This window comes from Sorex araneus, chromosome 4 (assembly GCF_027595985.1).
Source record: "Sorex araneus isolate mSorAra2 chromosome 4, mSorAra2.pri, whole genome shotgun sequence".
In the NCBI taxonomy this organism is placed as follows: Eukaryota; Metazoa; Chordata; class Mammalia; order Eulipotyphla; family Soricidae; genus Sorex; species Sorex araneus.
This window is the reverse complement of record NC_073305.1, coordinates 8,739,256-8,754,472: the sequence shown is the minus strand read 5'-3', so window position 1 is coordinate 8,754,472 and position 15,217 is coordinate 8,739,256. Positions and strand designations below refer to the sequence as shown.

Below are 15,217 nucleotides of genomic sequence, written 5' to 3'. Positions count from 1 at the left end.
TCCCTGGACTCCAACCACATGCTCCCGGCCCCCACAGAAGTGTCCTGGGTTCCCAGGCCTGGACCTGGTCCTCGCCTCTCTCCAGCCCGCCCCTCCCCCCGTCCCCACGGCGGATTCGGGGGAGGTGGGGCCACGTCGTGGGCCAGAGCCCACTGCTGGGCGCAGCCCGAGAGCCCAGGCACTCAGCTCCTCTTGGCACTGGCCCCCGGGCAGGGCCTCTCCCCCAGCACAGGGCAAATCCTTGCCCTCCCTGAGGGAGGTTCTGCCAGGAAGCCTCTGGAAAGAGCCGCTCGGGCCATTAGACCAGAGTGGGACGGGGCGGGGCGAGGGAGGATACACTTTAGAGATGCCCAGGGGGGTGTCCTTGGTCAGGCTGTGCAGCAGGAACCTGGAGATGTTGAAGAGCGTCTCGGGGAGGTGGAAGCTGAACGGCTCCTCCTGCGTGAGACGAGCACTCAGCGTTCCGGCGGGGACGCGCGGGTCCCTGCCCCCGCCACGCCACACTCGGTGACCGTGGGGTCAGCGCCCAGCGAAACCCAGAGACTCCCGGAGAGCAGTTGGGGGAGGGAGGGAGGTCGGGGGCCTCTGGCTCTCCACGGTGGCCTGAGCCACGCCCAGAGCGACCACGGGGCAGAGCCTCTCGGCTCACCCTGTGCCCAGCGCCGGGCACAGCCCCGCGGTCACCGGCGCTCGGTCCTCAGCCGAGCGAACAGACCCTCAGCCCCCAGAGGGAAGGTTCCGGGCGCAGGGCGGGCTGCGGTGCCCTGCTCCGAAGGGGCCGCTGCAGAGGCCGGATGGGGCAGCCCGCCACCTGCCCGTCGCTGCCCTCCCAGGCCCTGGCCCTGCTGGTGGCTGTGGAGTCCACCCTCCCCTCGGGCCTCACTCACGGGCCCTGTGCTCCCGGGCAGCTCTGAGACTGACGCCCCTGCTGGTGGGCAGCGCCCGAGCCGGAGACCCCCCACCCCACCTCTGGCTCCATGGCGTGGGGATGGAGAAGGCGGGTCCCCACTGCTCTGGGAGGGAGCCCCGTGTCTCAGGAGGGGCTGATGCTCCCCGCTCTGGTGCTCCCTGAGAGCTGCTCAGATCAGCCTGGGCCTGTGTGCCTGCTGCGACCCCTCAGGACTGCCTGCCCACCCGCCTCACCCACTCAGCTCAGCACCCTCTTCTCTTCCTCCGGGAAACCCTCCTAGCACACTGTTTCCCTTGAGGGTGCTGCACCACCCAAGAGCTGACCACACAGTGCCCGCGGGCAGCAACAAGGTTTGGGTGGGTGCTCTGAGACCTCAGCACGGGCCCGTCACACAGCAGATGTCTGCTGGGTGGAGGATGGGCCCAGCTCCTTCTGGCGGGACCAAGAGCCATCGAGAGGAGAGGAGCACTGGTCCCAGGGGCCGGTGTGGACATGGCCTGGCCTCGGTGCCTCGGCCGAGTAGGCTGCTGCTGGGACAAGCGCCTGGAGGCCTGGGCCGGGGTGCGGGGTGCAGCCTGCGGGCTCTGACCCGACTTCCGGGGCAGCAGGAAGGTGTCACCCGAGTGAGAAGGGCGGAGGCCTGGGCCGTGGGCGGGGACTGTCCTAGTCAGGGCCCTCGTTTCCACGGGGGACCCTGCACTCAGCCTCTGCCTGAGGAGGAGGCCGGCGTGGTGTCGGGCCTGGCAGCGGAGCCGTCCCAGTTGCGCCCCTGCAGCCGCCGGGAGGGAGGACCAGCTCGCAGTGTGGCCGCCGCTGCACGACTGCTCGTCAGCCCGGGACAAGCGCCCTGCCTCAGGGAACGCTCAACGTCTGTGCAGGAACTGAGGACACCGGGAGGCAGCTGGCAGCAGCCTGGCACCTGTTCTCCGCTGCGAACGGGCAGATGGAAAGCAGCTGGCCAGCAGCAGCCAGGGATGGCCGGGAAGGCACGCTGGGCTTGGGAGGAGAGGCCGGTCCCGGGACTCGCAGGAGACTGAGCGGGCAGGTCAGCTACGGGGCACGCACAGGGCAGGAAGCGACCTCGCCTCGGGTTACCGACGGGTGACCCACTCGCACTCCAAGCACAGCCCCTACAGGGCGTCTGTCCGGGCCAGCCCGCAACCCTTTGTCTGACCAAGCCAGAGCCCGAGGCATCCAACCTGAGAGAGCGGCTCTGCAGGGGCCAGAGCGACAGGACAGCGGGGAGGGAGCTTGCAGACCCGGGTTCAATCTCCGTCATCCCCTATGATCCCACGAGCACTGCCAGGAGTGATTCCTGAGTGCAGAGGCAGGAGTAGCCCCTGAGCATCACCGAATGTGACCCAAAACAAAATCAAGGGGTGAGCCAAAACTAGCCACGACTCAGCAAGTAGCTGGGAGCCAAGGACACGGCGGAGTCAGCAGGAGTGAGCTTGGCCAGGACTTGTGAGGTTGTGTGTACACACAGACACACAAACACACACAACACACACTCATGCACGCACATGTACACACTCACACCCGCCCCCCCCAAAAAAAAGCAGGCTTTGGGGCAGGAAGAGCCCCACGGGCTGAGCACACCTTTACACACTGCAGCCCTGTGTGTGATCTTCGGCATCACATGACCCCCAACCACCGAGGGGAGTGACCCTGGAGCACCGAGCCAGGCCTGGTGCCAGCACCGAGGCCCAAGTGAGTCGGCCCCCGAGGAACAGGGAAGGGCCGGCCCGGCGCCTTACCAAGTAGCGGTGGATGGCGTGGTAGCCGTGGTAGAGCTCGGCCAGGTGCTGGAAGTGGTGGAACTTGCTGAGCATGGCGGCCTCCTGGGCAGGGTCTGCGGCACGGGGAGGGGGAGCCGAGTCAGACCGTGTCTCGGAGGAAGGGCCATGCAGGGGCAGTGTGGCCAGCTTCTGGGTGTCCCCAGTACTGACCCGAGCTCTCAGAGGGCAAGAGGTGCCACGAGGGAGAGGCGCACAGCGGACAGGCCGGCGGAGCCCACGGCCTGGCACTGCCTCAGGGCACGGGGTTGGGCTGCCCCAGGCCAGGCGCCCCCCAAGGCCTTCCCTGCAGGAGCAGTGCTGAGGCAGAAAGGAGGCCACTGGCCCTCAGATGTCCCAGAGCCCCTGGGGGAGGGTGTGCAGGGGTCAGCTGGGCCCGCCCTCCTCCTGCCTCCTCCCCTTGGGCCTCGCCCCAGCAGAGACAGAGATGTCCACTGCCCACTGGCCTTCCTGAGGCCATAGCACCCCCGCCTCCACCACAGGGACAAGCTCCGACTTGTTTGGTGGCCTCCAGTGCCAGTGTTTCCCCAGGAGGGCAGGCTGGCGCTGGGCCCTCGGCCCCCAGAACACCCGCAGTGCCTCACGGCAAGTGCCGAGGAGAGCAACATGAAGCCTCCTTCCCGCCTGGGCCGGGTGGGAATCTGGAGTGTCACTGCGAAGGGACCCCTTCCACATCTCTCATCTGATTATAAAGGGTCCCGAGCAGGGCCCCCAGGTACCAGGGAGACATGCACGGCCTTAGCGGCCGGGGCGGGGTCTCCCAACTGCGCCCGGAGAGGCCTCCCTCGCCTCCGCCAGCCTATGGCCCAGCTGGAAAGCGATGACACGGCAGATCAGGCCGCGGCGAGGCAGGGTTCCGGACAATACACCCCATCCACGAGCCCGGGGCTTTGATTAAAGCGTCCAGCCTTTCCGATGTTTATCTTGGTGCCAGAGCGGGGCCGGGGGGAGCAGCGGCCTGGCGGCTGTTTGCTTACCTTGAGCTATATTGAGGCACTGCATGGACAGCTTCCAGTAATAATAGGCGGCGTCACTGAATCTGCTCTCCACCACGGCATTGTGCGTGAGCTGCTCCAGCACCCGGACGGCCTCCTGCTGCCGCCCGGCCTTGTGGAAGGCTGCAGGGCACAAAGCAGGGGCCAGGCTGAGGGCAGGGCTCGGCGAGGGAAGCAGCATGCGCAGCCCTGGAGGCCGAAGGCTCTGAACACCAAGGCTGCACCCCGGGGAGGCACACGCGTGTCTACCGCTCTTCTGTCCGAGAGAAGGCAACCAACTTGGGGGGAGGGGAACCCAAGGGCCAATGTGCAGGGTGGGGGGCTGAGGGATTCTCGCCTCTGTAGGTAAGGCCCCGCCACGCCCCCTCCAGGGCACAGTGCCGTGGGTCCCAAGGTGGCACCGACAGGACCGGACTCTGCCATCAGGCCTGGCACTTCACAAAGGACCTTGGTTGTGATGGTCTCAGGGACCATCACGACAGGCTCAGCACACAGGCAGTCAAGTGGCCATTCCAGGTCCCCAACCTGAGCCCAGTCTAGGCCCCTCTGCTCGCCTTCAGTGATCACTTTTAGGTGAAAACCTTGGAAAAATCTGGCTTGGTTCTAGCAGCCAACATCTGCAAAAACCCCGAACCAACATCTTACAGACACTGCATCTCCATCCGCTGGACAGAAATGCCTGAGCGCCTCCTGCGTGGCAGGCCCTCGGAGGGCGGGGTGGGGCGGGGCCTCGGGGAGTCACTTCTAGCTGTAACCTGTGCCCGCATATGGGCACTCAGATGACCCAAATCCTCCACTTCTGAGAAGAAAGCTCCGGCCTTTGTCAGTTCCCATCGCTCATCTCCTGTCTGAGCCCCAAGTTACTATGGCGATGGATTCTTGGAAGGGCAGACGCAGACAGATGGGCAGGTTGATGTGTTTTGCCCAAACATGCACATACTTCAGCCACTGGGTACTCTGGAGCTGCCGAGGGGGGGGGATGTGCCACCCTCTGTGGGGGCTTTCAGCTAAGGAGCTCCAGCGGGGGGACTGAACACAGCGCGCACAAGCGGGGCCGGTCCCCACGCACCGGTGAGGCAGCCAGGCCTCGCGAGCAGGAGCAGGAGCCTCTGCAGGGCGCTGGCGAGGCGCAAGCAAGACAGGCTCAAGGTGAAGCGCCCAGCCAGCACCTGGCACGGGGCGGGAAGGCACTGCCAGGGAGCGCGCTCCACGCCTGCACGCTGGCTCCAGGCACGGCCCCGCGCCTCGGTACCCCCTTCCGTCAACCAGACACAGAGGAGCCCGCACAGAGGAAGGGGGTGTCGAGAGCGTGAGGGCAACGCATGAGGGAGTCCTCCCTCTGGCCGCCTCCTTGAGGGACTGCCGGCCAGTCCCTCTCTCCTCTTAGCTGCTTCTTCCCCTCGAACCCGGGGCCTGCCTGGGAGCAGCCAAACCGCAGGGCTGAACACGGATCCACGGGCTGGGGCATCCGAGGGCTTGGCACGGGGTCTGCCGAGATCCCCTGCAGAGGTCCCAGGCCCCGGGCCAATGTGTGTGGCATCTGGGGGTGCCCCCATCATATACATCCCAGGCCCAGATGCAGTGGTCTGCAGGGGTGCCGGGGCAGGGGCTGGGCAGCCTTGTGGGCAGACTCCTCCTGCCCCTTCTCCACGCAGCCAGGCATGAGGGCCTACCTTTCTGGGCCTCTTCGAAACGATCGTTCTCGGCGAGCCACTGAGCGTAGGGCACGTAGATGTCGTCCTTATACTCGGGATGCTTCTCGCCCAGGGCGAAGGCCTGCAGGAAGGAGCAGAGGGTTCTGCCCACGGCCTCCCCGGGGAAGCACAGGCTGGGCTGAGTCCATTAGGGGTGTCAGATTTTGCCAGCCTGAGAGCGCAGAGGGGGAGCATGCCTCCCCCCACCCAACCCCCCCAGAAACGCAAAAACAAATCAGCTCTTTGAAAACAAAAGGCAATTAGCAGCAATATGCAAGCTCCTGGATTCAATAACAACACAGTCTGTTTCTGGACCACAGAAGCGGCACAGAATCGGAAACATTTTATTTTGAGGGTTTGCGTGGGCTCCTGGAGCGCTGCAAACAGATTTCTTTTAATTGCAGGCAACACCTAAGGAAGCAGAATTGACATGATCATCGTCACTGCTTATTAGCTCTCAGGGATGACGGTGCCCTCACTCGCTGCTGCAGGGGACCCGAGGCTTCTTCATCTGAGCCCAGAACCGGAAATGAGTCACCAGGGACAGGACATGGCAACAGCGAGCAAGTTGGCCTGACACCCAGCCAAGACCGAGTGGTTCGAAGATGCCCTGATTGCGGCTGCTGGAGAAGGCCTCCTGCCATCCCAGGTGGAGAAGCCAGCATCCCTCAGCAGCAACCTGGCACCTCACCAGCTGGAGCCACTCGGAGGGCAGGAGGGCCGGGCAGCGCCTGCCCAGAAGAGGCCTGCGAAGGCGCGATCAAGCAGCCTAACTGGCAGCCAGTGAAGTGAGAACCACAGGCACAGAGAAGGCTCAGTGGGGGGAAAGGCGTCGGTGGCCGGACGGAATTGAGCCAGAAAGGGCTGCTTCCGGCCCGACACCCCTCCTGTGGCCTGGTGGCGGGTTCTCACCTGCTCTGGGCCCCCACCTCTCCCGGGGGCCTGGATGGCAGGTTCTCACCTCCTCCGGGCCCCACCTTTCCTGGGGGCCTGGATGGTGGTTTCGCACCTCCTTCCAGCCCCACCTCTCCTGGGGGCCTGGATGGCGGGGTTCTCACCTCCTTCCGGCCCCACCTCCCCCGGGGGCCTGGATGGCGGGTTCTTACCTCTTTCTGACCCCCACCTCTCCTGGGGGCCTGGCTGTTGGTTCTCACCTGCTTCTGTCCCCCTCCCCCACCACCTCTCCTGTGGCTGGGTGGTTCACTCCCTTTGCCCCAGGAGGGGCCCAATGGGGAGAAGGCAGCGTGCCCGGGGAAGGACAGAGGGCAGTCCCTGCCCCAGTGCCACCGTGCCATCACACAGGCATGTCTCATGCCAGAGGTGTCACTGTGGTGCCGCTCAGAGGCAGCTCAGACCCAGGCAGGCCTGGAGCTGGGCGTCGGCAGACGGATGGATGAACGGATGGATGAACGGATGGATGAACGGATGGGCGAATGGAGAGCCGGGCGCTCAGGCATTCCAGACTCACGGGGCAGCGGCTCCCAGGCTGGCCCACGGGGGTCTGCGCGGTGCCCTCACCTCATCCCAGCGCTGCGTGTCCACGTGCAGCTGGATGAGGGACTTCAGGTCGCCGATCTTCAGGTAGGTCTCGGCCGCGTAGCCGGGGTTGTCCAGTTTCCGGAAGTACTGCGCGCACAGCAGCAGCGGCTCCCGCTCGGCCTTGTCCAGCTTCCGGGCGATGTCGATCAACCTGGAGCGGCAGGAACAGAGAGGACACGGCTGTGAGGAGAGGAGCGAGAGGGAGGACGCCCCCGGGAAAGGAGCTGAGGGCAGGCCGGTGCGGGGGGCCCCTCGATGTCCATGTCCCGAAGCCTCTCCTGGAACGGCTCCTGGGGCAAGCGGCATGAGAGACCCAGGGACGATGCTGGGGTTGTCACTGGAGCCCCGTCTCCCATCTGACACCTCCTTGGCAGTTACTGATCCGCCCGGCAGCTCATGGAAAGAGAAACGCGTGTCTGCCCGTAACCTCCTGTCCCCAGCTCATGTTCTCACCGCACCTCCTCGCCCTAAGGGATGGGACTGTTGCCACTTGACAAACTCTTGGGGCCAGCCTGCTGGGAACTGTCCGAGGTGAGGCGTGTCCCGGGCCTGCAGCTCGCGTGGGCCTGCTCTGGGCTCTGGAGAAGGGCCTTCGAGGAGCACTGCCCTCCCCTGCGCGGGGCTGGGGTGGGGAGCAGCCCAGGTCTCCCCGGGAAGGCTGCTACCCGCCTTGCTCCGAGTGAGAAAGAACAGGGAGGCAGCTGCCGTCTCTCCGGCAAGCTCAGGGACCTGTCAATCTGCACTCTGAATAATAATGGCCTCTAAAAATAACACCGCTCCCTCGGCAGAGAAAAGGACATGTTTTTTTCGGGAAAGGTGGTGCAGGCAGCCCTTGGTGCGCCCCCTGCCCCAAGGCGGCATAAGGCAGGCGTTTCTGGAGGAGAGGCACTGGCTCCAGCTGGCTCTGCAGGGGACTGAACCTACTTCCTGTGCCCAGTAGCTATTGTCAGCAAATCAAAGCAGCAGGAAAAGGCCACCGAGGACTGGAGCCTCCGTGTACCTGGGTCTGCCCTGAATCACTCTGTCCACAAAAAGGATCATTTTGGAGGCAAAGTCTCTGCCTCAGGTTCCCCCAAAAAGCCACCATTTCTGAACAAGAGAAACTAGAGCTAAGTCCCAGCACACGCCAACACGCCAACCACTAGTGGGGTGCCTCTCTGCTGGGCCACCAGGACCCAGACTCAGGAGTCCCTCCCTTACCTAGCTGTGACAACAGGTACATACATATGTATAGGCATGCAGGCACAAGTCCACACACATACATGTGTACACATGTAGTGCATACACTCACAGGCACAAAGCACACGTGTACACAAGTGTACTCCTGTATAGAGCACCCCCACACATGCACACATAAAAAACATGTGCTTGCATCACCCTCACACGCATGCACAGAAGAGGCACACACACACAAAGCATACATGAAGATACATATGTGTGCACACGCATGGAAGCAGACAGGCACAGAAGTGTGCATGTGCACACACACGCATGTGCAAAGCCCGTCTGCTCGGAGTCCATCCCCTGCTGGCTGCCCGGCCTTCAGCCCTCCTCGTCTGGCTCCCCAGGGCCCGCGTCAGCCTCCGCAACCCGCGTCAGTCTCCCCTCTGAGCCCGACCAGACCCACTCATCCCTCTGGCCTGCATCCTTCCTCTTCCCTTTCAACTGTTCTGTTCGGGGGCCACACACAGCTGTGCGCAGGGCTGATTTCCACCTCTGCACCCTGGATCACTCCTGCTGAGGCTCTGGGGACTCTGGGATGCCGGGGATCGAACCCCGGCCCGCCTCATGCAAAGCAAGTGCCCTCCCGCTGTCCTGCGGCTCTGCCCTGCCCCTCCCCCACACAATGCCTCCTAGAAGACCTGGTTTCTCTGGGGCTTCCTGTCTCCTTCCCTGAGATGCCCATCATGTCCCTGGCATCACTTCCTCCATGCCGGGTACTATGGGTGCTGGGCTCCCGCCATCTGTCGGAGCTCAGCTCCTGGACTGCCAGTTGTTGGGCCTCGTGGGGTCCCTTGGTTGGTGCCCTCCTTCGGAGAACAGGTATGGGGAGGAAAACCCAATGCCCACAGAGGGCTGTGGTGCCAGGCTCACAGTGCGAGCTCTGACAACGCTGCTCTGATGCCTGGTGGCACCCCTTTCACCCCCACCCCGAGACTCGGCAGATGACTTGTTCAACTCGGGGGTCCCCAAGCCCAGTCACTCTCCTGGCGGATGAGACAGGCTGGCATGGAGACATGCTGCCCAACCCTTCTTGGGGCAGGGCTGGGCACCTACATGTCCACCCAGCCGTGGTCGCCACTGATCTCGATGGCCTTGGTGTGCTCCCCCGCGGACATGTACATCTCCACAGCAGCTTTGGGCTCGTTGATGTTCCGAGCCCAGTCCGCCTGCTTGGTGATTAGCATCTTTGTTTCTTTGGGGTCTCCAGATCCAAGGAAATCCTGAGGAAGCACAACAAACAAAAGCCCTCGGGTGAGAACTTCCTGCCGCAGCATGACGTCAGGCGGCGCGGGGAAGGGCGTGTGGGCCGCATGGAGCAGGATGCAGGCTGGGCTCGGGGCTGTGGCGGGCAGGAGGGCGCGCAGGCTGCCCCGGGCCAGTGTCAAGGACTTCGCCTGGGCTTTTCCGGCCCGGCCCACGAGTGCGCATTTTTTTAGTGCAATACTTTCCGGACTCTGAAAACTGCGCAAACTATGGGGAGGGGGGAGGGCTGGGGGGCTTGTTCTCTCTCTCTCTCTCTCTCTCTCTCTCTCTCTGTGTATCTCTTCCTCTATGGCAGCTCAAATATTCAGACCTACTCCTTTTTCAGTGGGGCTGAGCACATGGTTCCCAAAAAGTAAACAGAAAATCTGCTTTAGAAAGTTCTAGAAGAGCCCTCTGCGCCCCCCCCCCCTCCAGCAGCAGCACGTGGGAAGTGTGTTCGCATCCATCTTCCCCGTCTAGTCAGGACAGGTGCTGCCGCGCTCTGGACACTGGGGTGTGCCTGGAGAGAAAGAGCCGCCAGGGATTTGGCCCATCATTTCTCTGAGCGGCGTCTGCGGGTGGGGACGGCAGGAAGAGGGGCCTGTGGTCAGGGCCAGGCCTGCGTTCGTTCCACCGCCACAGAGACCCCTGGGGGGCTGTGTCAGCTTCCTGGGGGAGGCAGGAGAGACGGCCCCAGAACATCACCTCACTTCGGGATACGTTCCCCAAGATACACACGTGGGAGTGTGCCTCAGCCGAGGCCGCGCTGGTGCTGACATTCTCCAAGGCGGGGCTTTTCCGAAGGGGAAGCGGAGCGCGCCGAGAGCCCGGCTCCGCCATGAGGTGCGTGGCAGGAATAATGAGAGCAAAGTGTGGCGTGCCGGCCCGGCCCGGAGAGAAGGAGCACTCCCTCCCCGGAGCAGCTCTCATTTGTCAGGAATGCAGAGGCGACGTATGCTAAAAACCCACTGAACAATTAGTGCTCTCTTTCTTCCCCCTTTGATTCCAGGATAATTGGGTGGCCCCTAAAATAATATCTTAGATGGCCCGAGACAACCAGCACTTTAAGGGGAGGAAAGGGCCTCTGGCCGCCCGAGGCGGCGGATCCAGCCCCGGCCAGGCCCCTCGCAGGCCTGCGGTCTCCCCAAGTTCATGGGGGAGGGGGGCGGGCCGGCGGCCCTGGGCTCGGGAGATGCCCGGCGTGGGCCAGCCTAGACGCCTCCGCGTCTCTGGCAGCTCTCTTCCACGGCCCCCTCGTCAGGGTCCTGTCCGTCTGGCTGGGCAGGCAAGGTGGGCTTCTGGAGAAAAGGCACCTGAGAGAACAAAGGCGTTCTTTCTTTCTTTCTTTCTTTCTTTTTTTTTTTTTTTTTTTTTTGCTTTTTGGGTCACACCCAGCAATGCACAGGGGTTACTCCTGGCTCTGCACTCAGGAATCACCCCTGGCGGTGCTCGGGGGACCTTATGGGATGCTGGGAATTGAATCCGGGACGGCCGAGTGCAAGGCAAACGCCCTACCCGCTGTGCTATTGCTCCAGCCCCAAGGCGTCCTTTCAAGGGTGCCCTCCAAGGACTCGGGTGGCTCCAGGGAGGGGGCCGAGGACAGAGGGAGCCGCTGGCTCTCCCCACAGGCACGCGGGCCTGAAGGGGCCTCGGTGCCACCAGCCCAGCTCCAGGAGCCCTGACTTAACTGAAGCTGGGGCGCTAAACGGTTTCTCCAAGGCTTCCCAGGGCGGGTCCCAAAGGCTGTCTGGTTCTGCGGGGGTTATCTGACTGACAGGTTATCTGGGGGCCATGGCAAAAACCCCACCCCAGGCTGGACGGAAAGAGGCCGAACAGGGTGATGAATGAGATGAGGCGGCGTTCTCATGCGTGGTGATTCTGATAAGGGCATGCTACATAGGAGTTAAGAGCATTATAATTCCCTTTATCACCATATAAACATGTCACTTATCCGGAAAACGTACAATTTATTTGTACGTGGGAATGTAATTTAAAAATTTTCCGAAAACCAGATTGAATCTTGGGAAGCAATTTCCAAGTAAACAAAAACATGCCATGTTAATAAGCACTGTGGACCCTCCCCCACGTAATGTGTATGTACACATTTCCTCAAGTTCAGACTATTGGGGGGGGGTTGAAATGAAACCAACCTACTTGGAATTGTGACTGAAAACTAAAACCAAAAACAACCCCCAGAATATTTACCTTCAGAGAGAGAAAGACCAGATGGAGTGTTTCTGGGTGGGAGAGCGGGCCCGCGCGCGGGGGCTGGGCGCGGGGAGTCACCTCAGCTGTGAGGGGAGGCCTGGGGGCAGGGGTGGAGTGCGGCCACCGGGAGAGGCGGGAACGGCAGCCACTCAGGGACTCCCCTGTGGCCTCACTGCCGCCTCCCTCCCACAGGACCTGTGCCGCGCTCAGAACCAAGCACCGCGGGGCTGCCCCTCTCTGAGAGGAAAACGGCAGCCGGACAAAGCAGTGTCTTCCCCCGGCTCCTCTCCCACTCCCACCCCTGCCCGGGCAAGGCCTCGGCTGAGCGGGTGGCTGGGAGGTTTCCGGGGCTCCTGGAGGGGCTTTGGGAATGGAAAAGCCAAGGCGGAAAGCTGACTCCAGCCTGGATTCTGTCTCCACGGGGTTCAGACTTGAGCTGAACGTTTTGTCTTTAGCTGAACTGTTATCCCCAGAGACGCACTGATTTTATACAGCCCCAATATGACGGAGTACAGAATCGTGTGTGTGTGTGTGCGTGTGCGTGTGTGCGATGCGTGGCACCCGGATCTGAGGAATGGGGGAATGGAGTGAAGGAAGAGGCTAGGCAAACAAATCGGTGAGGCCCCAGGTGCTGTCTGGGTACTGACGGCAGAAACACCCAGCCACATCCCAGCTGCCCTGACATAACCTTCAGCCGCCAGCATCCGACCAAACGGTGGCAGGTAGCAGAGTGCCGTCATCTACGGGAACAGAGACGCAGAACAAACTGGGGAAGGTTTTCCATCTTGAACTTGTGAGCTAGATAATTACCAATAATAGCCACTAATTGGTTGTGGTGATGACTCACTTAATAGCATTCTGAAGCCTCTTCTGACGCTACCAGGAATGGTGGTTTAACCACGGCGCCCTGAGGAGGAAGGCCGGCTGCCCCGCGCACCACGGAGCCTTCCCTGGCATGAGTGGGCACCGTGCACGTCCCCACCATCCCGGCGGACTCGCTCGCACACGGCCACTGGGAGCCCTCTCTGGAGGCTCCCGCAAGCCTCTGTGAGGAACAGACCTTCAGGGGCTCCTCTGCAGGGGCAGGACCACTTGGAGGGCGGGTGATTCGGGGCACTTTAGTCACAGTGACTCCACGGTCCTATCTGAGAAGGGCAGAGGACACTGACCAAACTGGTGGGGGCAGCCTGGACCCGCCAGGAAGGGAGAATCTGCTTTACACTCAGTCCCCTGGACTCTGTTGCCGACAAAGGTCTAAACCGTCCTGCTCTGGAAAAGTGACTTTTAGGTCAGCCTCGCCGTGGCCACTGAGGGTCCCTTTGTGACCTGTTTGTTGGCCACTGCCGTGTGGGCAGCCCGAGGGCCCAGCGCGAGGCGGGTTACCTTGGCGTACTCAAACATGCGCAGGTCGGAGTACATGTCCAGCGCGAGGCTCTCGTGCCCGCTCTTCTTGTACAGTTTGGCGGCCTCGTGGAACTTCCCCTGGTAGGAAAACACATCTGCCAGAAACAGGTCATTGTTGGTCTCTCCCCGCTTCTTCCTCTCCTGGAAAAATTAGAAGCACAGGAAATGGCCTCTGCAGCCTCGGCAGGAAGCAGCCCTCACAAAGGCTGGGCGCTGCTATTTCAAGGGAAGCCCCCGGGCCTGCCTTCTGGAGCCACACTTGGCTCCTGGGCTGTTGTGTCTCTCACCTAGGTTTCTGATGGGAACCCTGGATCATAAAGGCAGATAGTTTTTCCAGACAAGTGCAGATCAAAAGAGAATGGCGCTTCTGTTTACTTAGTGGAAATTCCTCGGGGCTGCTTTCTTCCAAGGCAGCCACCACGCGGGGAGGCTGCGGTGGCCCTGGGGGCCCCACTGCCTGTCGGGCGGAAGCGTAACTGCACCATGATGGTGGCAGACCAGGAGAAAAGGCCAGGGCCTCTGCCCAAGAAGGACACCACGCAACAGGACGGTAAATCCGGGCGAGTGGTGCCACAGGCTGACCTCTCGTTGGGGCTGGGCCTGTAGGCAGTGGCCCGGCAGGAAAACCAACACGGGTCACCCTAGGGATGCCAGGATTCCCTGGGGACAAGTGGCAATCCGACAGAGGGGCATCTGGACTCCGTCTGCCTGACTCCTGGTGCCCGTGGCCCCCTGGCACATGCCCAGTCCCCACCTGTGGGCACAGACACACACCCGCACGCACGTGGCGCACAGCTGAGGACGGAGAGACGCGCCGGCCCACTCCTTGCCGTGTTGGGGAACATTCCGAGCCGCAGCGTGAGTATTTGTAAACACGCAGCAGCACCCCGTCCCTCCCCAGCACTTCCCTTTGGCTTGTGTTCCAGAGTGTATCACAGTGGAGGGAGCCGAGACACTGAATCAAACTCCTAGACAAGCTGGTGAAAGTTTCAACAGCTGGAGGCAACATGCTTCTTCACTGACAGAAATAATTTTAAAACCTCCAAAAAAAAAAAAAGGCACATAGTTTAGGGTAATCCGTCAACTCCTAATAGTATGAAATGAATTAAAATCTGGCAGTGATATGAAAAAAGAAAAAAGAAATAAAGGAGGCCGGGGACAGCTAGTATGGCGGGGAAGGCGACTTACTTGCCTTACACACACCCCACCAAGGTTTGATCCCTGACACCATGTGTGGTCTCCCGAGCCCCAGCAGGAGTGAACCTGGAGCACCACTGGGTGTGGCCCAAACACATAGAAAAGAAAGCAAAAAAACAGGGGGCTGGAGCGATAGCACAGCAGGCAGGGTGTTTGCCTTGCACGAGGCCGACCTGGGTTCGATTCCCAGCATCCCATATGGTCCCCTGAGCACCGCCAGGGGTGATTCCTGAGTGCAGAGCCAGAAGTAACCCCTGTGCATCACCGGGTGTGACCCCCCAAAAAAAAAATAAACAAAAAAAACCCGAACAAACAAAATGGATTTCACTGGGGTCTGATCTGTTCTTGGCCTCGCATCTCACCTGGGCAACGAACACCCATGCACAGACGCCTCCCGGCCACGCCGCCCCTGGCTCTGCTGTGAGCACGCATCTACGCCTCCTAAGAGCAGCCCGGGAAGGACCCTGGCTCCAGGAAGAAGGCAACTAACTGGCCCTGGGGAGGCGCTGGGCTCTTCCAATCTCTCGGCCCCATCACCCAGCATGCTGGGAGAGGCCAACGCCAGGAACACAGTGAGATGTGCAGGGAACGACGCGGTTCCTTTCCACTTCTGGTTCAGACCCACAGACACGGGGCAGTGGGTTCCCAAAGGACGTCCCGTGGATAGGTGGAGCGGGCATGATGGGTCAGATGGAGCCCACCAAATCCTTTCCCAGGCAGCTAAGTAAGCCCGGGAGACACAGACTGTGGGTGCTGTGGCGGGGGGGGGGGGGGCGCGGGGAGTACAGAGGCAACGCCTTGGGGAGCAGCAAACTGCTCTGAGTCCCGACCTGGGGCTTGTCTGCGGAGCGCAGGCCGCCAGCCTGTCTGCTTCACCCATCGCAGCGGTGAGAACAGGCCCCGCCTCGTTAGGTGGTGAGGCCAGGCGGGCGCACACCCATCTCTCGGAACGGCAGCCCGCGTGCCCCCGCAGGCTCGCACCGGCTGGCCCACTGGGCTCGCATGGGA

At 62.0% G+C, this 15,217-nt stretch overlaps 1 protein-coding gene across 3 annotated transcripts in view; it reads right to left on the bottom strand.

Moving 5' to 3' along the window:
• IFT122 (intraflagellar transport 122) overlaps window positions 1–15,217 on the bottom strand; it is a 66,684-nt gene that overhangs the window by 3,203 nt on the left and 48,264 nt on the right. For all 3 annotated transcript variants that reach the window (XM_004613182.3, XM_055136092.1, XM_055136093.1), the window contains 7 exons: window positions 12,992–13,153; window positions 9,212–9,378; window positions 6,914–7,085; window positions 5,375–5,477; window positions 3,684–3,824; window positions 2,668–2,762; window positions 338–438 (listed from right to left, as the gene is read on the bottom strand). In XM_004613182.3, coding sequence (XP_004613239.2) covers window positions 338–438; window positions 2,668–2,762; window positions 3,684–3,824; window positions 5,375–5,477; window positions 6,914–7,085; window positions 9,212–9,378; window positions 12,992–13,153 — 941 coding nt within the window. The remainder of the gene's footprint in view (window positions 1–337; window positions 439–2,667; window positions 2,763–3,683; window positions 3,825–5,374; window positions 5,478–6,913; window positions 7,086–9,211; window positions 9,379–12,991; window positions 13,154–15,217) is intronic.